The sequence below is a fragment of the Psittacula echo genome, assembly GCF_963264785.1.
Source record: "Psittacula echo genome assembly, chromosome: 1".
Taxonomy (NCBI): domain Eukaryota; kingdom Metazoa; phylum Chordata; class Aves; order Psittaciformes; family Psittacidae; genus Psittacula; species Psittacula echo.
The window spans coordinates 76,207,832-76,233,142 of record NC_137735.1 but is presented as its reverse complement, the minus strand read 5'-3'; the positions used below and the strand labels follow the sequence as shown (position 1 = coordinate 76,233,142).

At 42.5% G+C, this 25,311-nt stretch overlaps 1 protein-coding gene across 1 annotated transcript in view; it reads right to left on the bottom strand.

Annotated features, from left to right (window-relative positions):
• TNIP3 (TNFAIP3 interacting protein 3) overlaps positions 1–25,311 on the bottom strand; it is a gene marked incomplete at both ends in the record, with an annotated part of 80,736 nt that overhangs the window by 42,077 nt on the left and 13,348 nt on the right. The window contains 8 exon segments of the mRNA XM_080639141.1: positions 5,138–5,197; positions 5,201–5,269; positions 6,421–6,429; positions 6,433–6,486; positions 7,613–7,615; positions 7,619–7,699; positions 9,272–9,358; positions 23,894–24,026. Coding sequence (XP_080495267.1) covers positions 5,138–5,197; positions 5,201–5,269; positions 6,421–6,429; positions 6,433–6,486; positions 7,613–7,615; positions 7,619–7,699; positions 9,272–9,358; positions 23,894–24,026 — 496 coding nt within the window.

Here is a 25,311-nt window from a genome sequence, read left to right as displayed (position 1 = left end):
GCACATGAGGTACCTTTGTTTTCCTTTGGTCTAAGTTACTTGGAACACTTCATTTTCTCCAAAAACTGGGAAAGATTAGCAGGATATCTCTACTGTAAGTATAGGAACTCACCCGAGAGCTAGCTCAAACTGGCATGGGCATGTGCGTTTTAAGATAATAAAGAAAAGCAAAACACTAAAATCCATACAGGCTTTTAGCTATGTTCTTCTCTTCAATTTTGCCTTGCTCTTTTCCTAGCACATATTTTCCTTCTCAGAGGCTGACACCTCCAGGAGCATGGCCTCTTTTATAACTGAAGATTTCCAGTTTGTTCAGGTTTTTGCACCATCTGAATTCTTACATCTAGGTGTTATGGCACTCAGACTTTCCAGTGATTAGGTTGGTCTGATTCCTCTCTATGGGTAGTTAGTCATGCTCAGAGAGGGGGAAAAAAATTAATAAAATCTCCAGAAAAGTCAGTTTTCCTCTGTGGGCCATGGAGGACATGGGGACAGACAAAATTCACATTATCATTCTAAGAGACATACCTCCAGCTGCATTAAAAAAAACCAAGATAGCTCTGTAAGACAGCATCAAGTAATCTGTCTCAGGGTTGTTTGGTGTTGCTGTTTTTCCTAAATGGCTCAGCAGAGCATCCAGAGAGCTGCCACTGAGTAAACAGATCTAAAAGGTACTGTCAGGCTCCTCGACTAGATAAGCAAGTAGAGAACAAACATTAGTTTGCTCTGGCAATTGCCCTGTACAGGCCATTCCAGCTCTGTGGCTATAGCTCTTTAAAAAAGAAAGGGTTATTACCTCTCAAGAAAATAAAAAAATATATATATATACACATATATATGTAAAAAACCAAATGCAGGTATGAAGAATGTCAGTTGCTGCTCATTCAACAATCTCTACTTTTAGCACCTGCCTTTGCAAAGGTGTATATCTCCTGCATGACAATCAAAAAGTAAAGAAATTCAGAACAAATAGAAGCAATTACTGGCTGAGTATATAATTTTTTTAAGAAATTGTTAATCTATGGCTGAAGTTCCATGCAAGTAAATCCATCCCTGTAAGAGATTTTTGGATTATATTGTCATTTAGTTCATTATGTGGTAAAAAAATTGGGGGAGTACTGCTCCTCCTTTTCATAAAGGCAGTAAAAAACTTCGTAATAAAAACAGGAAGATGGATTGTCTCTCACTAAATCCACACTCTGAGCAAATGCAGGCAGTGATTCAGTAAGTTTGTTTGCTTTAAAGCATGCAAACAGTCCAACTAATTGGAAATCAAGTGCTTAGCTAAGACCATACCATAAGCAATAAGCAAGTAAGATGAATGTCCTGCTTATGAAAATAAAAGCTAAGGGCTTTGCATTTGCTTTCCTACATTAGCTAACTTGCATCTTATCTGAACTTGGAAGTGACGTGATTGCCACTTTTTTTTAGGTTTGTTTCATATCATTTGGAGAGCTTTAAACTAGATTCGAAGGGGGATGGGGTTGTAACTGGGCTTGCCCCAGTGGGGCAGCACTCTAGGATTGATGAAGACCGGGAGGCCTCCTATAATGCTAGGGTGAAATTGGTGAGCTCAGCTCCCTCCTTGAAATGCCTGTACACCAATGCGTGCAGCATGGGAAATAAGCAGGAGGAGTTGGAGACCTGTGTTAAGTCAGGAGATTATGATCTGGTGGCAATTACAGAGACGTGGTGGGACAGCTCGCATGACTGGAATATACTCATGGAGGGCTATGTCCTTTTCAGGAAAGACAGGCCAGCCAGGCGGGGTGGTGGGGTTGCTCTTTATGTGCGAGAGCAGCTACAATGTACTGAGCTCTGTCCAGGAACAGGGGATGAGCGAGTTGAGAGTCTGTGGGTGAGAATTAAGGGGCAGGCTGGCAGGGGCGATACTGTTGTGGGTGTCTGTTACAGGCCACCAGATCAGGGTGAGGAAGTTGATGAGGCCTTCTACAAGCAGCTGAGAGCGGCCTCACAGTCACAGGACGTGGTCGTCGTGAGGGATTTTAACTTCCCTGATGTTTGCTGGAAGGACTACTCAGCAACCCAGCCACAGTCCAGGAGGTTCCTCCAGTGTATGGAGGATAACTTCCTCATGCAAATGGTGGATCAGCCAACCAGGAGAGGAGCGCTGCTGGATCTCATCCTCACTAACAAGGAGGGTCTGGTCGAAGCAGTAAGGGTTGAGGGCTGCCTTGGTTGCAGCGACCACGAGATGGTGGAATTCAGGATCTTGTGTGGTAGGACCAGTACAATAGCAAGTAGAATTGCAACCCTGGACTTCAGCAGGGCAAACTTTGGCCTTTTCAAGCAATTGCTAGGGGAAATCCCATGGGCAAGGCTGCTTGAAGGTAAAGGGGTCCAAGATAGTTGGTTGGCATTCAAGAATTGCTTATTCCAAGCTCAAGAGCAGAGCATCCCAACACGTAGGAAGTCAAGGAAGAGGGCCAGGAGACCTGCGTGGCTGAATAAGGAACTGCTGGGTATGCTCAAGTGGAAGAGCAGAGTTTATAGGTCATGGAAGGAGGGGCTGGCCACTCGGGAGGAATATAAGGCTGCTGCTAGAGGATGTAGGAAGGCAGCTAGGATGGCTAAGGCCTCCTTAGAATTAAATCTGGCCAGAGGGGTCAAGGACAACAGAAAGAGCTTTTTCAAATACATAGCTGATAAAACTAATACCAGAGGCAAGGTTGGCCCACTGGTGAATGGGATGGGTGCCCTGGTGACAGAAGATACAGAGATGGCAGAGTTATTGAATGCCTTCTTTGTCTCAGTCTACTCTGCCGGAGGCAGTCCTGAAGAACCCTGTACTCCTGAGACCTCAGATGAAGTCAGGTCACTGGAGCGGTTTGCCTTAGTCCATGAGGAATGGGTTAGGGACCAGTTGAGCAATCTGGACATCCATAAATCCATGGGTCCAGATGGGATGCACCCGCGGGTGCTGAGGGAACTGGCGGAAGTCATTGCTAGACCACTCTCCATCATCTTTACCAAGTCTTGGGAAACGGGAGAGGTGCCTGAGGACTGGAGGAAAGCAAATGTCACTCCAGTCTTCAAAAAAGGCAAGAAGGAGGACCCGGGTAACTATAGACCGGTCAGCCTCACCTCCATCCCTGGGAAAGTGATGGAACACCTTATCCTTGATGCCATCTTAAGGCATGTCAAGGATAAGAGGGTTATGAGGGGCAGTCAACATGGCTTTACCAAGGGGAAGTCATGCTTGACCAACCTCCTAGCCTTTGATGAGGAAATAACATTGTGGATGGATGATGGCAGAGCGGTGGATGTGGTCTACCTTGACTTCAGCAAAGCATTTGACACAGTCTCCCACAGCATCCTCATAGCTAAATTGAGGAAGTGTGGCCTGGATGATCAGGTAGTGAGATGGACTGCGAACTGGCTGAAGGACAGAAGCCAGAGAGTTGTAGTCTATGGGGCGGAGTCCAGTTGGAGGCCTGTATCTAGTGGAGTGCCTCAAGGGTCAGTATTGGGACCAGTATTATTTAATATATTCATCAATGATTTAGATGAGGGAATTGAGTGTACTGTCAGCAAGTTTGCTGATGACACTAAGCTGGGAGGAGTGGCTGACACGCCAGAAGGCTGTGCTGCCATCCAGCGGGACCTGGACAGGCTGGAGAGTTGGGCAGGGAGAAACTTGATGAAATATAACAAGGGAAAGTGTAGAGTCCTGCATCTGGGCAGGAACAACCCCAGGTTCCAGTATAGGTTGGGGAACGACCTGTTAGAGAGTAGTGTAGGGGAGAGGGACCTGGGGGTCCTAGTGGACAGCAGGATGACCATGAGCCAACACTGTGCCCTTGTGGCCAGGAAGGCCAATGGCATCCTGGGGTGTATTAGAAGGGGGGTGGTCAGTAGGTCGAGAGAGGTCCTCCTTCCCCTCTACTCGGCCCTGGTGAGACCGCATCTGGAATATTGTGTCCAGTTCTGGGCCCCTCAGTTCAAGAAGGACAGGGACCTGCTGGAGAGAGTCCAGCGCAGGGCAACTAAGATGATTAAGGGAGTGGAGCATCTCCCTTATGAGGAAAGGCTGAGGGAGCTGGGTCTCTATAGTTTGGAGAAGAGGAGACTGCGGGGGGACCTTATTAGTGTATATAAATATATAAAGGGGGAGTGTCACGAGGATGGAGCCAGGCTCTTCTCAATGGCAAACAATGATAAGACAAGGGGTAATGGGTATAAACTGGAACACAGGAGGTTCCACTTAAACTTGAGAAGAAACTTCTTCTCAGTGAGGGTGACAGAACATTGGAACAGGCTGCCCAGGGAGGTTGTGGAGTCTCCTTCTCTGGAGACATTCAAAACCCGCCTGGACACATTCCTGTGTAACCTTATCTAGGTGTTCCTGCTCTGGCAGGGGGATTGGACTAGATGATCTTTTGAGGTCCCTTCCAATCTCTAACATACTGTGATACTGTGATACTGTGATACTCAGGTTGGTGATTTTACTGTGGTGGGAATCCAGTTTAGGGATCTAATTTAGATGTGAATTTCTACACAAAAGCCAATGCCAAAGGAGTCCTGAGAGAGTTACCCAACCACTCAGGGTGAGGTGAATGCCGTTCTAGAGCAGCAGATCAGCCAAGGCACTTTCAGCTCTAATAATGGCATTAACTACCTCAGTAATATTTACAGTGAGCTGAGATAACTAGCACATGTATAGGAACGTATATTGCAATACCAAAATGTGGTTGTCTGGGGCTGAATTCATTCCTTCAAATATTTATTGCCAAGCACTTGGTTTAACATCTGTAATGATGCTCCTGTTCCATTTGAAATCACTGTAGTGTTTTCATTCACAAAGATATTCACCCCAAACTGAGCAGCTAGGAAGGAAGTCTCTGGAGTATTCATAAAAATGTGCTCTTTATTCCCCCCCCCCCCAGCCCACAGCTGTCCTCTCTGCCAATTTCTATGCAAATGACACTCTGCGTAGTTCGCTGATCAGACAGAAGATCAGCCACTGCCTTGGGTACCATACTGAGGAACACACGATACCACAATCTCATCATTACAGCTGTGCGACAACCCACGTCCCGTCACTCATGAGAAAGAGGAAAGGCAAGACAGCTTTCAACACTGTGCACAAATGGGGTAACAAACTGCAAGTTCCTACCATTTCCTGCAGTGGCTGCTCTCTGCCCAGGGCTCGCAACCTCTCATCTTCTGAATGCCGTCAGTGCCTCTTTTCGTCCAGTTCACTGACTTTCTTCTCTGACACATCCAGTCTTGCTTTCATTTCTGCTAGCTGAAAAGCAAGTGATAGGCGGGCCAACAAAGGATCCCGAAAGGTACAGCACCTCAAAGTTGCCTTCAAATGCTTTCAGCTCTCAGCAGATGAGCATAAAGGAGTGGATCTAGTTGCATGTGAAGTCTCCCACCACTGACTTACCCCTTCCCACCTCCAAGCTTCACTGCTCTGACTGCAGTGGAAACTTTTAATGATCCTGGGCAAACTCGCTATTAGTGTTAACCTAGTTCGGTCTCTCACTGTTTGGTTGCCAAAGGACAGTTACCATGGGTCTGTCCCTCTGAATGAATTTTCTATTTTAATGTTTTTATTTTCCCTTTTGCAGTTTGGATTCCCTCTGCAGTGGTGCACATCCAAATGACCTAGCCAGAAGCATAGACGGTCCTATATTTAAGAAGGAAGAGCCATTTAAATTCCTCTTCTCTTTGAGGAAAGAAAAAAAAATCCAATAAATGATCCAGATCTCCTTAAAGCTTACTGGAAAATATTATGAGAGAAAATTTTCCTGATAAGCACATGAGGTCATTCTGCAAACTTCCTTTTCATAGAAAGAAACAGGAGATGGGAAGTGTCAGTCAATGATTTGGTATTCCAAAAAGTTGATTTTTGAAATACTGGGCAAAATTGTAAGTGGCCAGCTTCACCGGGCAACTGCAAAAAAAAGTGAAGACACCACACAACCACGAAGTAAAAAAAAAAAAAAAAGTAAGTCTCTCTGCCTATAGAAGGCAGCATTCATGAAAGATTTATCTGAGCGCTCCCTCACTACAGGGAGCCCCAGTGAACTTCCAGGCTTTGTAAGCCAGGTATAAGTGATGGGACAAGAACCAACAGATCCGTGATGATGTGGATCAATGATTAAAAAAATCGTGGAAGGCATGCAGATTTCTGCTTTCATATCCGCCCTAGTCCTGAGTATTTTAGGGAAGCCCTACTTCTCTGGCTGCTTTGTCCTACTGAAGATTGTGCACATTAGCTTCACTCTTATGTGATGAAGCCTTTTTAATTTGTGAGCTGAAAGACAAAATAAATATGATGCCTTTCCCCCTAAGATATTTACTATAGCTATGGCTGGTTGACATGTAAGCACAGCCTTAACTATCTGCAGATGGCATACATATTTCAATGGAAGTAGTCAACATCATTACCTGTTTTTCCTAAAGCTGTTTCATACTTCTAAATTGATAATCCCATTGCTTGTTCACCTCCAGAAGCTGCAATTATCAGGAAGTCACAGTAAACATCCCTCATTTCAGCATTGTCAATAAATAAAAAATAGACCGGCATTCTAATCCTCCAGCTATGAGTGTCACAACCTCCTCACTATTGTGCCAGTTCATTTCAAAAAAAGTAAGTTTAAGGTTTGGCAAGAGTTATGGCCATCTGCCAGTGCATTGGTATTTCAGTTAAAGCACATGAATGTTCAGAAAGTAACATTCAGGAAACATGCAAATACCCAATAAGCTACAGGTGAATCATTTGCAACTCTGTACAAATCCCAAGATGCAACTCCTAAACAGCCAAGGATTTTCTTGCTAGTGAGCTCCAAACTCCGTAGACATATTTCCAATTAAAAGGTCTCTGACTTCAAACAAGTGAACTGAAGATTCCTACTGACTGCAATTAGTACTGGGTGCAAACTCCGCTTGCCTTTCTCAGTACCACTAAAGCAAGCAAGCATAAGCTTGAAAGATGGAAAGACCAGCTAACACCAGGCATGGAAGTGGCAGGAGTGAAGTCAGCTTGCCTGCATTTTTATTGGAGAAAGCCATATAGGTCTCTTTGAAGCATTATGCTTTGTAGGACTTAGGATCTCTCTTTAGGGTGCTCAGCAAAAGAATGGCTTACAGCTAGCTGCTACCTGTGACCAAGATAAAGGTGGCTGCTACTCACAGTGGTTACTTAGCCTTCACAATAGTGATAATTAAGAAAAATTGTCCTTTGTTCCATATAAATCTCTGCTTTTCTCCATTCATAGCTGCTTTACAGTAAGACATCATTTGTTTTTAGGAACAGTTCTCCAAATAAAACTATGCCTAGATTGGTAGAGAGAAGTAGGACTATAGGAACTACTTTAAACTTGCATACTTCGGGCTGTGAAGAAATGCAAAGCAGAAAGTCCCCACAAAAAAGTTGTCTCACGAGATCACAGGATGAGATTCCCACAGGAAGAAACATAGGCGCTGCTGAACTGGTAGGTAAAACCAACTGCAGCATAAACACAGTGTAAGTAACAGTCATAGCACAATCAATGATTTCCTGTCCAGGACATGTTACTGATATTGTGATGTCTGTCTTACAGGTTACCTGTGTAAAGGTTAAGGGTATACTTGAGATTACCTCTCATCTTTGTTTTTCTAGTGAGAGGATCTGTTGCTTCAGAGTAGTGGTTGGTACAGTTTTCTTTTTGGTCAGTAATATGTGCCTTTACTGGAGAAAAAAAATGTTAAAAAAATGAATGTTTTCATCATCCTCTCTTCAAGCCAAGATTATCATATAAAACTCCCATCCACCCCAACATGAGCATGTAAAGAAACAGAAACAGCAGCATTTTGTTACATTGCATTTTTATTTTTGTATATTACACCTGCTGACAGCAGATTCTGAAGTGTACATCTGCTTTAACCCTGCTTAGTCTGTGTTTTAATTGAAGCATTATGCAAATGGCACTGAAATAAACAAAATAATTATGTCTATTTGTACCATCTGAGACACAGAACACAAAATAGGATTTTAATTATCTTACAGATGGTGATATAAACAAGTAGTACAAACCACAAAAGTTGAGCATCAATTGAAGTGGGCTTAAGTAACTCCCTTCATTTACAAGAACTTGAATAATTAGTAGTATTGCCTCCGGTAAGTGCTTGCAGGCCCAAGGCAATAAATTTTAGCACAGTGGGTTCAAAACAAGCAATACAGAAAATGAACAGGCCATTTGGAGAAATTAGGAAATAAATCTGCAACTGTTCCATTTTTTAAAGCATGGAGTTTTGCCCATCTAGGACAATGGCTGTTAAACCCTCATTTTCATAATGGCAATGTAGTATATCATAATTTCCAAGAAGTTTCTATGGATTGTCATGAAAACAAACATGCGATCTATTAGGCATGTAGATGTATGCATATATATATCAAGAGGTCTGTTCTGGAAAAAAGATACACACTCATGAAAATAAAATATAGTTTGTTCAGACACATGCTCAGGGATTTTTTTTTGCCTCCCTGAATTTTCAGAAAATATATAAGAAACTAGAAAAAAGGCACAAGCACTTCTAAGGTCCTAAATCTCCTGAAATGAATTTATTTTCTTCAGCTGGACAATTTAATGCAAAAAAAAAAATGAAGAAGATAAAATAATAGTTTTGTCATGTTTTCTCATAGGCACAAATCCTGACTATGTATCTGCTCCATGGCCAGTACTCCTGAGCTCTAATGTGGAGCACTTGAGTTCCACGCCAGAAAACATTCAAGCCCTCTTCCTGTAGAAGTTCATCAACATGTTTAATTTAAATATCTGAAGCAATTACCTGGCAGCAAATAGAGCTATTCACAATTGAATTATTTTCAGAATCTGGGCCTTATGCACATATTTAAGTGCACATTTAAAAGTTCTATTAAAGTGAATAGGACAACTCACAAGCCTAACGACTCTATGTACACTTGGTGCCAAATGGCCCAGATACTGGTCACAGAAGTTGTTAGGTCACTAAAATGAATCACTTTCTAGCCTTTGCATAACAACAAATTAGAGTGACCAGATAGACACTTTTTGGGGGAGAAGGGAACTGCTAGGGAAGGTTTTCTTCCTAAGAATGCTATATACAGAAATATTTCTAACATTTCCTTCTACTCTTAAACAATATAAATCATTCAGACAAATTGACTGGAACAAAACCTGAGCCCATAATTGTCAGTTTACAAAGTGACACGTTTGATATCTGTTCAAGCTGTTCCTATTAATCAGGTGGCATTTCAGAGAACAATCAAAACAGTCACTTCTAGTGGGTTTGCTGGGACTTCCATGTCACTCACACCTGCCCATGCGCATCCAAGATGGCCTTGAGCATTTGCTTCACTATGGATCTTTGGAAGAAAAGCAACGAAACAGATATTTTATGTTGGCTAACCAAGCATTAAGACCCCGAAGATCCGCAAGTGCTGCCTGTGGAAGCAGCCGAGGTTCAGAAATAAGTGGTGGAATTTTGATTTTAACATTTTCTTCCTTCCAGGCTGGGGCTTCCCAGAAAGGTTGAACCATGACAACTGCCTATGACTAATATGCCAGGCAAGGCAGTACTCTGCTTAGTGTGCATGTAAATCACAATCGACTGACCAGTTCACTCTGAGAGGAGAGAGGAAGTTGCACTTATAAGGGAAGGAAGGTTATGTTTTTTCTGTAAATAAGAAGACAAGGTTTTCTTCCTCTGTTTCCAGATGTAGGAAAAAAAAAAAAAAAAAAAAGCTGGAAAACCACAATTGGAAAATGTATTTACTTTCCCTGAAGAAAAGCTGCACAAAGATGAAGAATGACAGGCGGAATTATTCTTCTCCTAGAGACATTGTATTCACAGTTCTAGTACTTACTTTATCTAAGCATGGATCTAGCTTCAAGCTCTTCGAGTCTTTGCTTGAGTACTTAAGGTACCTAACACTTCAAACTTGAGTCTTACTTTCCCATGTGGGAAAAGAGGTTAACCTTAAGCTAATAGCAAAGATTAACAAAGAAGATATTTCCATAGTCTGCACATACAAAGAATGAAATAGAAAAGTGCCAGCTACTGTCATCTTCACTCTTGGAATTGTGCATAATGACAGATATGAGAAGGGAGCATGAAAAAAAAAAAATCCTTATTGTGCAAAGATCCCTGGGTCTGAAGCTTTTTCAGTGGGGGCAGAGGTTGCTTATTTCCTTCACAAGGAATGGAAGCTAGCCTTTGAAATTTGAAATAAAATAATATAAATTGGTGGGAATTCTTTTAATTTCCAAAAAAAAAGGATTTAGATAAAGTAATCCTGTGAAATGCTGGGATTCAAAAGCCACATTCCAGTTCATGATGTATGACAAAGCAGCTTCTTTTTTGCAAGATACAGAACCCCCTCTGGAAGAAAGCTATTATTTTACAGTATATGCATATGAAATATATCCTCCCTGGCCTGATGGTTTTTTTATTTTTTCCTGGTTTATGGAGCAGCTGAAAAACTCGAAGTGAATAAAAAGAGAAATTAAAAAACAAATGATACTTTCATAAAGACATTTTAAATTCTACGCAGGAGTTATCCCACTCATCAAAAAATAAAAGAATTTCATCTGTACCTATACCAAAACTAGTCTTTGATCATAACCCTGCCAGGTACAGCACTGGTCTAAAGAAGGAAGAAAGCTACTGGCTGATAACACAGCAATTTCCACAATAGCATTTCTTGATGTTTCTGTAGTGATTAATATATTTTAAGAAATATGAGCCAGTATTGTTGGAAATGAAGCACAGTAAGGCTCTCTACCACAAAAGAAAGTATGAGTGAAACAGGAAGGCCATCCTCCAGGAAGCAGACATGCAAGAAGGCTGACTTCTAAAATGAATAAACATACTGCACTACCTGAGAGAATGTACTAATAGTTAAACTGTAAAATCCTCATAGTGCAGAAGGAAGAGGAAACACCATGCATTTTAAAAATGAGACTGAGTAGTATATTATTGAAAGTTAATGTCAAATCAAATCTTACACCTAATGACCTCAAAGCTCTTTGCAGAAGTAGGCAATAACCCTATCATACACATAGGGAACAGACCAACCGAATGCTAAAGGTCACCAAGATATTATTGTCAGATCAGAGAATGATGGTCTCCTTTGACCTACAGTCTGTCCATCTCTCTGTCCATCACAGCCGCATCTGCAGCTTCCATTAGCAGGCTGTCACTGCATAATTTTGTGTTCTGACTGTACTACAGTTAGGGCACATGAAGAGTCAAGAGTCAACTGCTAAAGAGAGGATACTGTAACTAGACACAAATGACACAAACAGCAATTATCTGTGTCTTCTCACAATGTCCCACTACCTTGTGCTGCCCTGCTACAGTCCTATAGATTATAAACTCATGGAAACAGAGTCTGTTTCTGTCTATAAAGCACCAACACTGAGCATCTGATTCATAAATATACAACCAATCAGAAAAATTCCACATTGCACTTCTGCTCATGAAGGCAATGATTCTCAAGCACAGACATGTTTCTTTACCCCAGCTCAGCAGGCCCATCCCCATTGCGGCTGCAGCCAAGCTCTGGGAGAAGGCTTAGGTTGAACAGCTGTACATTATGGTCTGGCCTGCTAAGGTAAACCAGCCCCAGTTTCTGATTTCCTCATAACAGCATATTGCAATAGGCTGCGTGAGGTGCTGAGCTGTCCCTAAGGCAGGCACAGAACTGCAAAGCCAGGGCACAGCCCTACCTGCGAATCACAGCTCACACTTAAAAGACAGTAGTGCTCAAATTACTTTAAAGAAAGCATGAGGCTAAGACCCTGGAGTGAACACAGTTACCGTTATTTAGTTCAAAATGGTCTCCTGGAAAGCTGAGTAGTTTCCTGGAAAGCTAGGTGGGCATTTAGATATCAAGTCCTTTGTTACTGGTATCTTAATGACTGTAATAACAGCTATTGAAATGAATGATTCTCTCTTGGACTGGAGGATTTGAAGGTGCCACTTACAGCGATTTTGACAAGTTGCAACACTGCTCCTTTCTGCTCACCCCATGATGCTATGAGAGAGCTGGGGAGACCTGGGGTAAGAGGTGAAGCTATTGGAAGAGAAGAGGCTAGAACAGCAAAAGCATCTCCACATTTCTCCCTTTGCATGGCAAATTTTCAGAAAGGCAGAAAAAAACAGAAAAAAAATTTCACTCCTTGTGAGCCTACCACAGTGACTGAGCAGCAACAGACATCATCCTTTCCCACAACAGAGATATGAATGAGAGTTTTGAGTTGTGTTGCTGAAATACCTTTTTTGCATGCAGTTCAGCACTGCCAGTGAATGTAATTTATACTGGCCTCATTAGTTTGCATAACATTACCATCTTGTTTTGAAAGATGTATTCTCCCTGCTAACAATCAATAAGCTCTGAGCCAGGCATGCCTCTGTGGAAGCTATTTGCTTTGTTACTGGCCTCTTACTCCACGTTTACACATTAAAAATGCTAAATTTTCTTGTACCATCTTAACTGTTACTCTTCACTACAAATCTTTTTTTACAAAATATGATAGAATACAACCAACATGAGGTACTTTCCTTTGTCTACCTAGGCAAGCTTAGCATTCATATGGATAACTCTAATGCCCCTTTGCACAGTGCCTGAAGTCAAATGCCTTTTAAGAGACTTTGTAGGAAAAACCATCTCCAGGGCAACAATGTGCTGTTCAAGAACATTGCTGTTCAGTGGAAGAAATGTCAATGAGTAAGGAATAGCAGAGAACACTCTTTAGCCGCAGACAACTAAAAATCAGATTTTACTGTGGTGAAATCATACCTGTTACCATGCAAAGTCAAGATTTGCTAAATGTGATGTTATCAGCTATGACAAGCTGGTCAGCAAGTTTTACAAATCCCATGAACCTTAATTTCCCTGATTATTTCATCTCTTCCTCTTTAAAGGAACAAGTCAGTCTGTGTCATGGCATTTACTGTTTACACAGGAAAATAAAATCATGAGAAGCAGACTGCAGGGCAGTCTGTGAGTGGAGAAATACAAACTTTGCAACCTCTTACACTACGGCTGCCTCCAACTTCTCCAGAAACACACGCAAAACCACATCATAGTCTGCCATGGTCAGAGTTGTGTTACTTTCTATAGCCACCTTAAAACACACAGCTATACAGGCCTCTAGCTGGAGTCCATCATACATTTTAGAGCAAGAGCATAAGTAACTCACATTCTCCTTCACATATTTCTAATCCTTTACTTCCACTCTCTCCAGATCGACACTTCCTTCACATGTTCCTTCTATCCATCCAAAACAAGGGAACAAAACCTCATGATTTCTGCTGCTGGGCTGTGACATGCAATTGTAGCATCAGCTACCACTGAATATAGAATTATAGAATATACATAAATTTTTCTTTACATTTAAGCACAGTTTGAGTAAACATGGAAAACAAAGCAGAGACATGGAGCAGAGATCTCCAGATGAGCAAGTGAAGATCAGTAGTTTAAGAAACTGAAGAAACAAGAATGATCACTTTCTGCCTTTAGAGCTGGTCAGATCTGGCTCCTTCTAGAAAAGTGGTTCATAATTTCTCACCTATGTTTATTACAAAAATGCTTTCTTAATGTCCAGTTGAGCCCTTCTGTTCCTTAGCTTCCACTGTTCTCTATTACAGTGACTGATCAAATCATGTTAAATATATGAAAATACTATAGTGAGCAAACCTGCACCTGCAAGTTTGACTAATTGTCTGAAATCTTCTGTAATGTCTATGAATCATAATTCAAATAATTTTAATTTTCTTAATCAGCATAGATTCTTAGTAAGACCTTTACCCAGCTTTCTCCCACTCTTCACACTCCTCCCCATTCATACTCACACACTTGGCCTATGAAGCATTTATGATTGCTGCCAATGCTGCAGGCAGCGGTGACAGAAGAGAACAGACTGCCTTGTATTACTTTAAAGTGTGGGGAGAAAGCGGAAGCATCCTCTTTTTGGCAATCAGTTTGAATACACTCAGGGAAGAAGGTTTCAGATACTTTGGAGTGCAGCTGCCTGGCAGGGAGCTGGATGCCAGAAGCTCCTGGGAAGAGACTGCTGTGAGGAGCAGAAATAAGCCAGTCCAGGAAAAAGCAATGGAAAAAGCTTCCCAGGAAGAAAATGGGACCAGGCAGGATTTGCTGCCCCTCAAGCTCCTGAGGTTAACTCACAAGGGGCACCATACAGCCCTGCCTGCAAGCACAAAGTGGGCTGACCTGCTTAAAGGTAGTTTTTATCCATTACTGTTCTACTTCTATAATATTCTTTAATTTCTATTAGTAGCTGCTTTGAGGTTGGCTTTTATTTCCCTGTTTAAAAATGAAAATTGTCTTAGTTTCTATCCTAGGAAGACCCAACCCTTCTGAGTATAAAAACCTTTTAGTCATTTTTTGGGAAGCTTGCAATAGAAGAAAAATCAAAGCCTTGAAGCTGTGGTCAACACTGAATCCTCTTGCAAGCATTCATACCACAAGAAGATAAAAGTTCTCATTTTCAGAGTGCTGGATCATTATTCTGGGAAAAGCTTCTGTTACAGTATTACAAAAAAAGGCACCCACAAGAAAATGAAAGCCACTTATCACTTCTGAAAATTCCATCTGTTCAGTAACTGCAGTGAAACCAAGAAGAATTAAAAGGCTTAATTCAAGTAAAAGTGTATCTTTCCTTGATTATGACAAAATGGCATTTGTTGTTGTTTGGTTGTTTTGTTTTTTGTTTTTATTTTTTTTTCCTAGTAGATCAAGTATCTGCTGTGAAATTTTTTGGGGTTTGTCTATTTATTGCACTGTTCAGTTGCAGAGCTATAGAAGCTAGATTTACTCTGAGATTACTTGGGTTAAAATTCAGTGGCTTCTGGGGAGCTGTGGGCCAAGGGGACACAGAATGTGTGGTCAAGCAGAATGGGAAGCAACAATGCAGCAGCAGAAAAAACATGTTTCTGCAAGCACTTGCCTTATTTAGAACACATTTGGGCAAGCACTTGCCTTATCTGGAAAAACAGTTGCTTAAGCAAAGGCACATGAACAATAATGTGATTGGTTGAAAAGGCGCGTGATCAGTAAAGCCATTGGCTGATGACGGGTAGGCAGAGTACTATAAAAGCCTGTATGCTCACTCAATAAACATCTCTGGTTGCATCACATCTGGAGTCTGTGCCTCATATGCCACAGGGAGCCTTCTGTTGGCTTACATTTTTCTTGAGCTTTGCTTTTTTGGCTTTATGACTGAAGCCCTTACACTGCCAGTAGTACTTGCTACATTATCCTTTGCCACCCCTTTCGCCATTCTGGTGTACACAGTGAAATGATAAAACCCGAGTTTTTAGCTGAAGAATAAAAGCAGCTCCTAAACCATAACAATCTACCTCTTCCTGTTTAAATGTAGTCCACGTGCTTCACCCAGAGAAGCAAAAGGGATTTTCCCTTAAGTAGGCCAGCTTCAGGCTTTTGTGCTGTTCAGTTAGGTACCTGCTCTGACAAAGAAACATGTGCAGATGTAGATGTGTGTCTCAATATGTGGGAACCAATTGGAATGAGACGTCATTTCAGAGTAAGTAAAACAGGACAGGCTTCTGCTTCAGGATTTCCTTTATCCACTGTTTTCCACCATCACTAACCATTAGGGCACAGCTACTCAAGTACCTGAGCATTTGCAAACTCAGGCCTGATGATGAAATCCCAGTTTCATAAAACAATGATTGGATAATAGTTTGTAACTGTAGCAAACAGGCTATTTTGAGTTTTAAAGCAGAGTTGTTACAAGTACAGATAGCACTTAAATGATTTTTGGTTTAGCTCTCACTTCACACCAGAACCGTTCAGGTGATTGAAACTTCATTGGTTGTTTTGGGGTTTTTAACCAGCTCATCCCATTAAATATGTTATCATCTTTATGCTGACACACTGCTAATTATTTTAGTTGCTATTTTTCCCTTCCTATTTGATACTTTTGTCCACCCTCACCTCCCCCCAAAAACATCATTCTTGTGTGTAAAATCTTGATGAAGCTCTAAATATAATGAAAACACTCTGCAGGAATACTTTTTAGCAATATTTTAATTTTTATGCATAATATTGAACCTAGCTTTTTCCAGGAATGTAATCAGTTTTATATACTTACATTTGGAAAAAGAAGCTGTTTGTGATAAGAAATATGTTCCTTTGATTTCTTATATTAAAATAGCAAATTACTCGATCCTTTTGGCCTTCAGCTTCCCCTTCTACAGAAAACAGGAGGAGACTCGGCGGGGCTTTTAAACAGGGCCAGAGCATGGGGACTTCATTTCCCAGCCTGCCTTTGGAGAGGCCGGAAGGAGGAGACTCGATGGGGCTTTTAAACGGGCCCAGAGCACGGGGCTTGGCTCCAGTATTTAAGGCTAAGAGCTTCCAGGGAGCACGGCGACCCGGAGCACAGCGAACAGGAGTAGGCAAACAGGGTCGTAATTGGATTATAGAGAGGCAGTTTGCGCGGCAGCTCGCGCAGGCAGGGCAAGCAGGGCTTTTGGAAGTAATGGTTCTTATGTGATCAAAACCTGTAGTGAGCATGAGTGTAAGTAACTTAACGGAACCCTCCAAAAAGGATGTGTCTGTACAGACCCCTTCCTGTGCAGAGTGTTTGAGCTTATCAGCAGTACCAGGGGCAGAGGACATTTGCCTGAGGTGCGAACAGGTTAGTGATCTCTTATCATTGGTGACTGAGCTGAAGGAAGAAGTTGAAAGACTAAGGAGTATTAGGGAAAGTGAAAAGGAAATAGATTGGTGGAGTTCCACCCTTGAACCTTTGAGGGAGGCCCACCAGGAGTCAGAAAACTCCCATGCCTCCAACTGCCAAGAAGTAGAAGGGCACCTGGTTGACGAAGGGGAGTGGAAATGGGTCTCTGTTCGGAGAGGTAATAATAACATTTTCTCCCGACCACCATTACCAACTCAGATACCGCTTCAGAACAGGTATGAGACCCTGGATCAGGAGGATCTAGAGAGCCAGCTAGACGATTTAGAAAACAATAATTTACTCAGTGAGCCTCTCAATTATGCTTCATCTGTAGGACGAATTACCACTTCTAACATCAAAAAGAAAAGAAGGGTAGTCGTAGTGGGGGACTCACTTCTAAGGGGAACAGAGGGTCCTGTATGCCGACAGGACCCAATCCACAGGGAGGTCTGCTGCCTCCCTGGGGCCCAGATACGGGAGATCACCGAGAGACTTTCTGGGTTGATTAAGCCCTCTGATTATTATCCACTGCTGATACTCCAGGCTGGCAGTGACGAGATTGAAAGGAGGAGTTTTAAGGCAATTAAAAGGGACTTTAGGGCACTGAGTCAAGTGGTTGACAGGGCAGGAGCCCAAGTGATCTTTTCCTCAATCCCTTTGGTGGTAGAAAAATTTAATGAAAGGAACAGGAGAGCCCACATTATTAACAAGTGGCTCAAGGGTTGGTGTCGTTGGCAGAACATGGGGTTCTTTGACCATGGGACAACCTTTATGGCACCTGGCCTACTGGACACGGATGGGTTGCATCTCTCTGTTAAGGGTAGAAGAATTTTTGCTCATGAATTGGCAGAACTCATTGAAAGGGCTTTAAACTAGGTTTGAAGGGGGAAGGGGATGCAGCTGGGCTGACTGGAAGCAGGTCCAAGGGTAATCAGCCTGGGTTGGTGGTGAAATCGGTGGACCAGCTGAGGTGCATGTATACTAATGCATGTAGTATGAGGAATAAACAAGAAGAGCTGGAAGCCATGGTGCAACAATATAGCTATGATGTAGTCGCCATCACAGAAATGTGGTGGGACGAGTCAAATAGCTGGAACATCGTATTGGATGGCTACAAGTTCTTCAGAAGAGACAGAAAAGGGAGAAGGGGTGGAGGGGTGGCCCTTTATATTAGGGAGGTCTTAGATGTTATAGGTATTGAAATTAATGATGATGAAGTTGAATGTTTATGGGTAAGAATCAAGGGGAAGGCCGGTAAGGCTGATATCCTATTGGGGGTCTGTTATCGTCCACCCAACCAGAAAGAAGAAGTGGACAACTTGTTTTATAAGCAACTGGAGAATGTTTCTGGATCTTCAGGCCTTGTTCTTGTAGGCGACTTCAGCCTACCAGATATATGTTGGGAATTTCATACAGCTCAAAAAAAGGCAGTCCAGAAAGTTTTTAAGTGTGTGGAGGATAACTTTCTGTCACAGCTGGTGAGTGAGACTACCAGGGGAGGGTCTACGTTAGACTTGTTGTTCACTAATAGAGATGGATTGGTGGGTGAGGTGCAGGTTGGAGGTTGCCTGGGGCACAGTGATCATGAAATTGTAGAATTCTCAATACTCAGGGAAATCAGGAGGAACATCAATAAGACCTATACTTTGGACTTCCGGAGGGCAGATGTTGGCCTGTTTAAGAGACTCATTTGGAGAGTTCCTTGGGAAACTGCCCTTGAAAACAAAGGAGTTCAGGAAAGATGGGTGTGCCTCAAAACAGAGATCTTGAGGGCGCAGGAAAAGTCTGTTCCTGTGTGCCGAAAGATGAGCCGATGAGGCAAGCGTCCAGCCTGGATGGGTACTGAGGTTATGAAGGAACTTAGAAATAAAAGAAGGTGTATCATCTTTGGAAGGAGGGTAGGGTTTCTCAGGGAGTGTTTAAGGAGGCTGCTGGGGCATGTAGAAAGAAAATTAGGGAGGCCAAAGCTCAGTTTGAACTTAAATTGGCAACTTCCGTAAAGAATAATAAAAAAAGTTTTTATAAATATATCAATGGTAAAAGGAAGGGTAAGACTGATCTTTGCTACTTATTGGATGAGACAGGAAACTTAGTAACTAAAGATGAGGAGAAAGCAGAAGTGCTTAATGCCTTTTTTCGCCTTAGTTTTCAGTAGGAAGACACCTTGTCCTCACGATAACTGTACTTTGGGGTTGGTAGGTGGTGTTAGGGAGCAGAATGGTCCTCTTGTTATTCAAGAAGAGGAAGTTAGAGAATTGTTGAGGCACCTGAACATTTACAAATCAATGGGACCAGATGGGATCCATCCCAGGGTGATGAGGGAGATGGCGGATGAGCTTGCAAAGCCGCTCTCCATCATTTACCAACAGTCGTGGCTCACTGGCAAGGTTCCAGATGATTGGAAGCTGGCCAATGTGACAGCCATCTATAAAAAGGGTAGGAGGGAGGATCCTGGTAATTACAGGCCAGTTAGTCTGACCTCAGTGCCGGGAAAGTTAATGGAAAAGTTCATACTGAGTGCTATTAAGCAGCACTTAAGAAATGGCCGGGGTATTAGACCCAGCCAGCATGGGTTTATGAAGGGTAGGTCATGCTTGACCAACCTGATTTCCTTTTATGATCAGGTGACCCGCCTGGTGGATGTGGGTAGGGCTGTGGATGTTGTCTATTTGGATTTCAGCAAGGCTTTTGATACTGTCCCCCATAACATACTCCTGGAAAAGCTAGCAGCTCACGGCTTGGACAGGAGCACTCTTTGCTGGGTCAGTAACTGGCTGGATGGCCGGGCCCAGAGGGTGATGGTGAACGGTGTTGCATCCAGCTGGCAACTAGTCACCAGTGGTGTCCCTCAGGGGTCTGTGCTGGGACCAGTGTTGTTCAATATTTTTATTGATGATATGGATGAGGGTATTGAGTCCTTCATCAGTAAGTTTGCAGATGACACTAAGCTGGGAGCTTGTGTCGATCTTTTGGAAGGAAGGAGGGCTCTGCAGAGAGACCTGGATAGGTTGGATAGATGGGCAGAATCCAATAAGATGAAATTTAATAAGTCTAAGTGCTGAGTCCTACATTTTGGCCATAAAAACCCTTTGCAATGTTACAAGTTGGGGACAGTGTGGCTGGATAGTGTCCAGGCAGAAAGGGATCTGGGGGTATTGGTGGATGGCCAGCTGAATATGAGCCAGCAGTGTGCCCTGGTGGCCAAGAAGGCCAATGGCATCCTAGCCTGCATTAGGAATGGTGTGGCCAGCAGGAACAGAGAGGTTATTCTTCCCCTGTACTCAGTTCTGGTGAGGCCGCACCTTGAGTACTGTGTCCAGTTCTGGGCTCCTCAGTTTAAGAAGGACGTGGAAATGATTGAGCGCGTCCAAAGGAGGGCAATGAGGCTGGTGAGGGGCTTGGACCACAAGCCCTACGAGGAGCGATTGAGAGAGTTGGAGCTGTTTAGCCTGAAGAAAAGGAGACTCAGAGGTGACCTTATCACTCTCTACAACTTCCTGATAGGAGGTTGTAGACTGGTGAGGGTTGGTCTCTTTCACCAGGCAGCAACTGACAGAACGAGAGGACACAGTCTCAAACTGCGCCAAGGAAGGTACAGGTTGGATATTAGGAAGACATTTTTCACAGAAAGAATAATAAAATATTGGAACGGTCTGCCCAGGGTGGTGGTGGAGTCACCATCCCTGGATGCGTTTAAAAAGAGATTGGATGTGGCACTTGGTGACATGGTTTAGTCGAGGTGTAGGGCATGGGTTGGACTCGATGATTTTGAAGGTCCCTTCCAACCTGGTAATTCTGATTCTAAGTCTCACCTCTCATTTCAGCTTAACATTTGAAAACCAGTTTACCACGTAGACAAACTACATACAGGGACATAGACACTCAAGCCCCTTACATTAGACCAATGAAACATATGCGGGTGTCAGGGACACAAATACACCAACAGGCTGTGACCTGCAAGGATGCTTCTTTGTAATCTCCTCCCTCATTTTCCTCTCTCAGATTGGGAAAAATAGCATCACAACAAGCTGCAACTGAAGTACTACAGATAAAGGAATCATAGACTGAAATATGTGCTCAGAATTAGTTCATTCTGCAGACCTGCATTTTCTCTCAAATTATTTGCCTTTAGAGTCACAATAATGTTGTATATTTATACAGGAGAAAATCGTGGTGAAAAGGGGAACTTGTTTACAGCCATTTCCAGATAACAGTCTCAAAAGCAATGTAAGCTCAGAAGGAAATGCCATTTTGCAGCATGGAATTTATACTCTTCACTCCAGAAAAAAGTTGCAGAATAGAAATTACTTGCTGGCTCTGACAAATAACTTCCTGATGAATGACAACACTACAGAGGAGGGTACACTTTTGTTTCATTATTAACTTTTTCCTAATTCCTAAATATAGATTTTTCCCTTGAAGTCTAAATCAGCGTCTAATTTCATGAACTGAGATTTCCTGCATTTTGTTTGTTTGCTTTAAATACTATTTTATAGCCCTCATACTTGAAAGTATACCAGGTATGAAAAATATTAGCTCCTTTTCCAAAGAACACAGTCTGACACAGGTACCAACTACCATCTTATACTGAGGCTGTTGGAGCTTATCACAACTGTCAAGCTGTCACTTGAAGTCCAATTCAATAACCAGCCAAGTGAAAAGCTGTTTGACTTAAAAGTATATAAAAAAAATGGCAAGCATGTTTCTAATGCAGTAATATCATAAGCCTTCCTCCTTTAAGCTATGAAAACCATACACACACTTTTCACAAGCAAACAAGTGCTATAAATGCAAAAAGCACAAAAGCATTACAGATTAAATACTGCCATGGTGTTGTGTTTAAACTGCTGAAGCACTCCACAGAAACAGTTGAGGTGAGCACATCCTTTTTCCTCCCCACATGCCCCAAATAATTTCCTTCTATTGGTGGGAGGCTAACATGGGGAGCCAGGCAACACTACAGGCCATTTGTGGCTTGCTGTTGTGCCCTAAAATTTCATAGCTCAGTGCTGTTTGATTCTGTGCTGACTTCTGTTTCACTATGCTTATTCCTCCCCTGCAGCCAGGAATCCCCATTCTTTCCTGTGGCTTCTCTCTCACAGTTTCTATTCCCACTAATCTGGGGCATCTCCTAAGGCTCAGCTCAGCTGCATGCCCTGAAGTCATGAGTCACTTTGGAGATGACAGTTTACATGTGAAAGATGTTACATGTAATTTTGGATTTCATAGAAGAGAGTTATCTCTCCTTTACCTCCTCATTAATTTCCTCCATCTCGCCTCAGAGTGCAGTCTTCTGCGGTTTCCTTTGCCTCACCCCAGAGTGGAGTCATATAGGCAGGTAAGTGTCATCTCTTGCAGGTATATGGCATTCATGGCTTAACCACTCCTCCACACCTCTCTCTCCTTCTTTTCCCAGGTTGCAGAAAACGGGAATTTCCTTTTGTCCTTCTACTGCATGATAAAACCCAGCTTGCTATTTCAGAGAAGAAGAGGGAAACTGAGAGGGAAACCTTGAAGAAGTTTCTGTCATGCTTATTAACTGCTGCTTCCTTGCAAGCAAAGACTACCTACCATCTTAGCAGGTGGCTCACAATTTTCTGTTTGTAGTACCACAGAAGTGTGGGTCTGAATCATCATTTTTTTTTTCTTCTCTCTTACTATTTATCCGAGAACCTTTCTGAAACTCTCAAAGATCTTTGTTCTGCATAAACCTGCTCAGTTATGCGAGAACTACCGAACACAACAACCTAAAGAAATGTCAGTACTCTTAGAGTATACAGTTTTGTGGGTCTTTGTTATAGAATCATAGAATAACTATTCTATGGGTTGGAAAGAAGTTCCAACCCCCCTGCCATGGGCAGGGACATCTCATACTAAACCATGTCACCCAAGGCTCTGTCCAACCTGGCCTTGAACATCACCAGGGATGGAGCACTCACAACTTCCCTGGGCAACCCATTCCAGTGCCTCATCACCCTCACAGTAAAGAGCTTCTTCCTCATATCTAACCTGAACTTCCCCTGTTTAAGTTTAAACCCATTACCCCTTGTCCTATCACTACAGTCCCTAATGAAGAGTCCCTCCCCAGCATCCTTACAGGCCTTCTTCAGATACTGGAAGGCTGCTATAATGTCACCATGCAGTATTCTCTTCTCCAGGCTGAACAGCCCCAACTTCTTCAGCCTATCTTGATACGGGAGGTGCTCCAGTCCCCTGATCATCCTCATGGCCTCCTCTGGACTTGTTCCAACACCTCCATGTCCTTCTTATGTTGAGGACACCAGAACTGCGCACAATGCTCCAAGTGAGGTCTCACAAGAGCAGAGTAGAGGGGCAGGATCACCTCCTTCAGCCTGCTGGTTACACTCCTTTTGATGCAGCTCAGGATAGGGTTGGCTTTCTGGGCTGTGAGCACACAATGCCGGCTTACATTCAGTTTCTCATTGAACAACACCCCCAAGTCCTTCTCTGCAGGGCTGCTCTGAATCTCTTCTCTGCCCAACCTGTAGCTGTGCCTGGGATTGCTCCGACGCAGGAGTAGGACCTTGCACTTGGCATGGTTAAACTTCATAAGGTTGGCATCAGCCCACCTCACAAGCATGGCAAGGTCCCTCTGGATGGCATCCCTTTCCTCCGGCGTATCAACTGAAACACACAGCTTGGTGTCGTCGCCAAACTTGCTGAGGGCGCACTCAATCCCACTGTCCATGTCACTGACAAAGATGTTGAAGAAGACCGGTCCCAACACCGATCCCTGAGGGACACCACTCGTTACCGGTCTCCAACTGGACATTGAGTCATTAACCAGAACTCTTTCCGTGTGGCCATCCAGTCAGTTCTTTATCTACCGAGTAGTCCATCTATCAAATTGATGTCTCTCCAATTTAAAGACAAAAAGCACAGTGCAAAAAGCACAACTGGCTACAGGGGCTGGCACTTTGGATCATCAGTGGGTTTAGGTGACTTTTGAAAGCACTATAAAACATACCTTCTCATTCGGTCTTCCTCATAATAGAAAGAAGCTGTATCAGAAAAAGAATAAACATGTAGCAAGTTCATTGCATCATTTCAAAAACCTAAAAGTTTCATGCATAATCAAGTCACCCAGAGAATATCCCCTGAAGGTTCTTTCCTCATAGATAAACACTGCAAAAGCAGCCTGTGTTTACCTTAAGGTAACACGAAGTTCTCTGAGGGTTTGCACTCTCTTGGGCAACAGGTTTGGGGTCCTCACCAGACTGGCAAGTGTTACTCTTCTGTATCAGATGCCTTATTTCAACATCAAGCTCTTGGCTTTCACACCTGCTGAGAAAGAAATAGCAATGTTAAACTTCACATGAAAACTAGAAGCACAGAGAAGGTAAATTTATCAGCTGTCTTCCCAGTCTGACAATGCAGACAGCAGAGCTAGTTCTGCAGCAAGCTCCTGCTACCTTCCTTCCTGGTATGCAACCACAGAGTGCTAGGGCAGTGTCGCACAGGCTGTCTCCAAGTGCTGCAATCGAAATGGCTAAATTAGTTTTCAACTCCAAAACTAGGTGCTCAGTTCACAGAGTTTTCTGATGGCACATTTTGTTTTCTGTAACAATTTTTAACAGATACCTGATATGAATTTTCAATACTTTTTTTCTCCTGAAAGCTCCTTTTAAAAAAACATTCCCATCTTGTAAAAGTGGTCTATTGTGAACACTAAAATGGTGGGAAAATTCTTTTCTTTTGGTCTCTCTGCTAAGGTCACACAGTACTTAAGGGCTAGCTCAAAATTCACAGAGCTAACTAGCAGTCAGGGCTGATTCACTTCATACACTATAATGGGAGGAATGAGACTTTTAGAATATGGACTGGGGCATAATTAAAATCAATCCCCAAAGCCCTTGAGCAACCCAGATTTTCGAGAAATACTTGTCTCTTTTGTAAGCTCAGACCTTCATTTCTAGTCAGCTTGAAACAAATCTAAGTAATGCATAACCAGAAAGCAAACTGCAAGACTCAAAAGTATTATCAACCTGTTATGGTAAGATTACTTCTTGATTTAGGCAAACATATTAAATTCTTCATTTGAACTACCAGAAAAACTGAAGGCAGTAAGACTGTATAAGTTCTTGCAGTTTTGACAGGCAATCCACAGGGATTGCACTACAGGATCTGAAGCAACTCTTAGGATGGCAAAAAAATAAAATTATCCAATAAACAAACCCATCTATTCTAATCATAGGAGTAAATAAGTATGTCAAATTTCTTGCTGCTAGCATAAAATGATTCATTTTATTCTCAATATTTACACCGCAGACTCTAACAGAAAAGTATTTTCGTTAAGCATGAATACAAAATCATTTGCATAGATACCACAATAAAATACCAGCAGTAGCAAATAAGGACACGTAAAACTCAAGAACTTTTTTTAAGTTGCCGCTTAGTTTCTGGACAAGCTGGAATTTCATAGCAGTTTCAGAGCTGCCATGAAGCCTGCCTGCACCAAACCCAAACAAGTTTCATAGCAGAAACAGGATATTTGGATGAGTTTCAAGAGTTAGACCTATGGCACAAGGAAATAGGACTTTTAGACAAGGAACCAAGACTAGAGTTT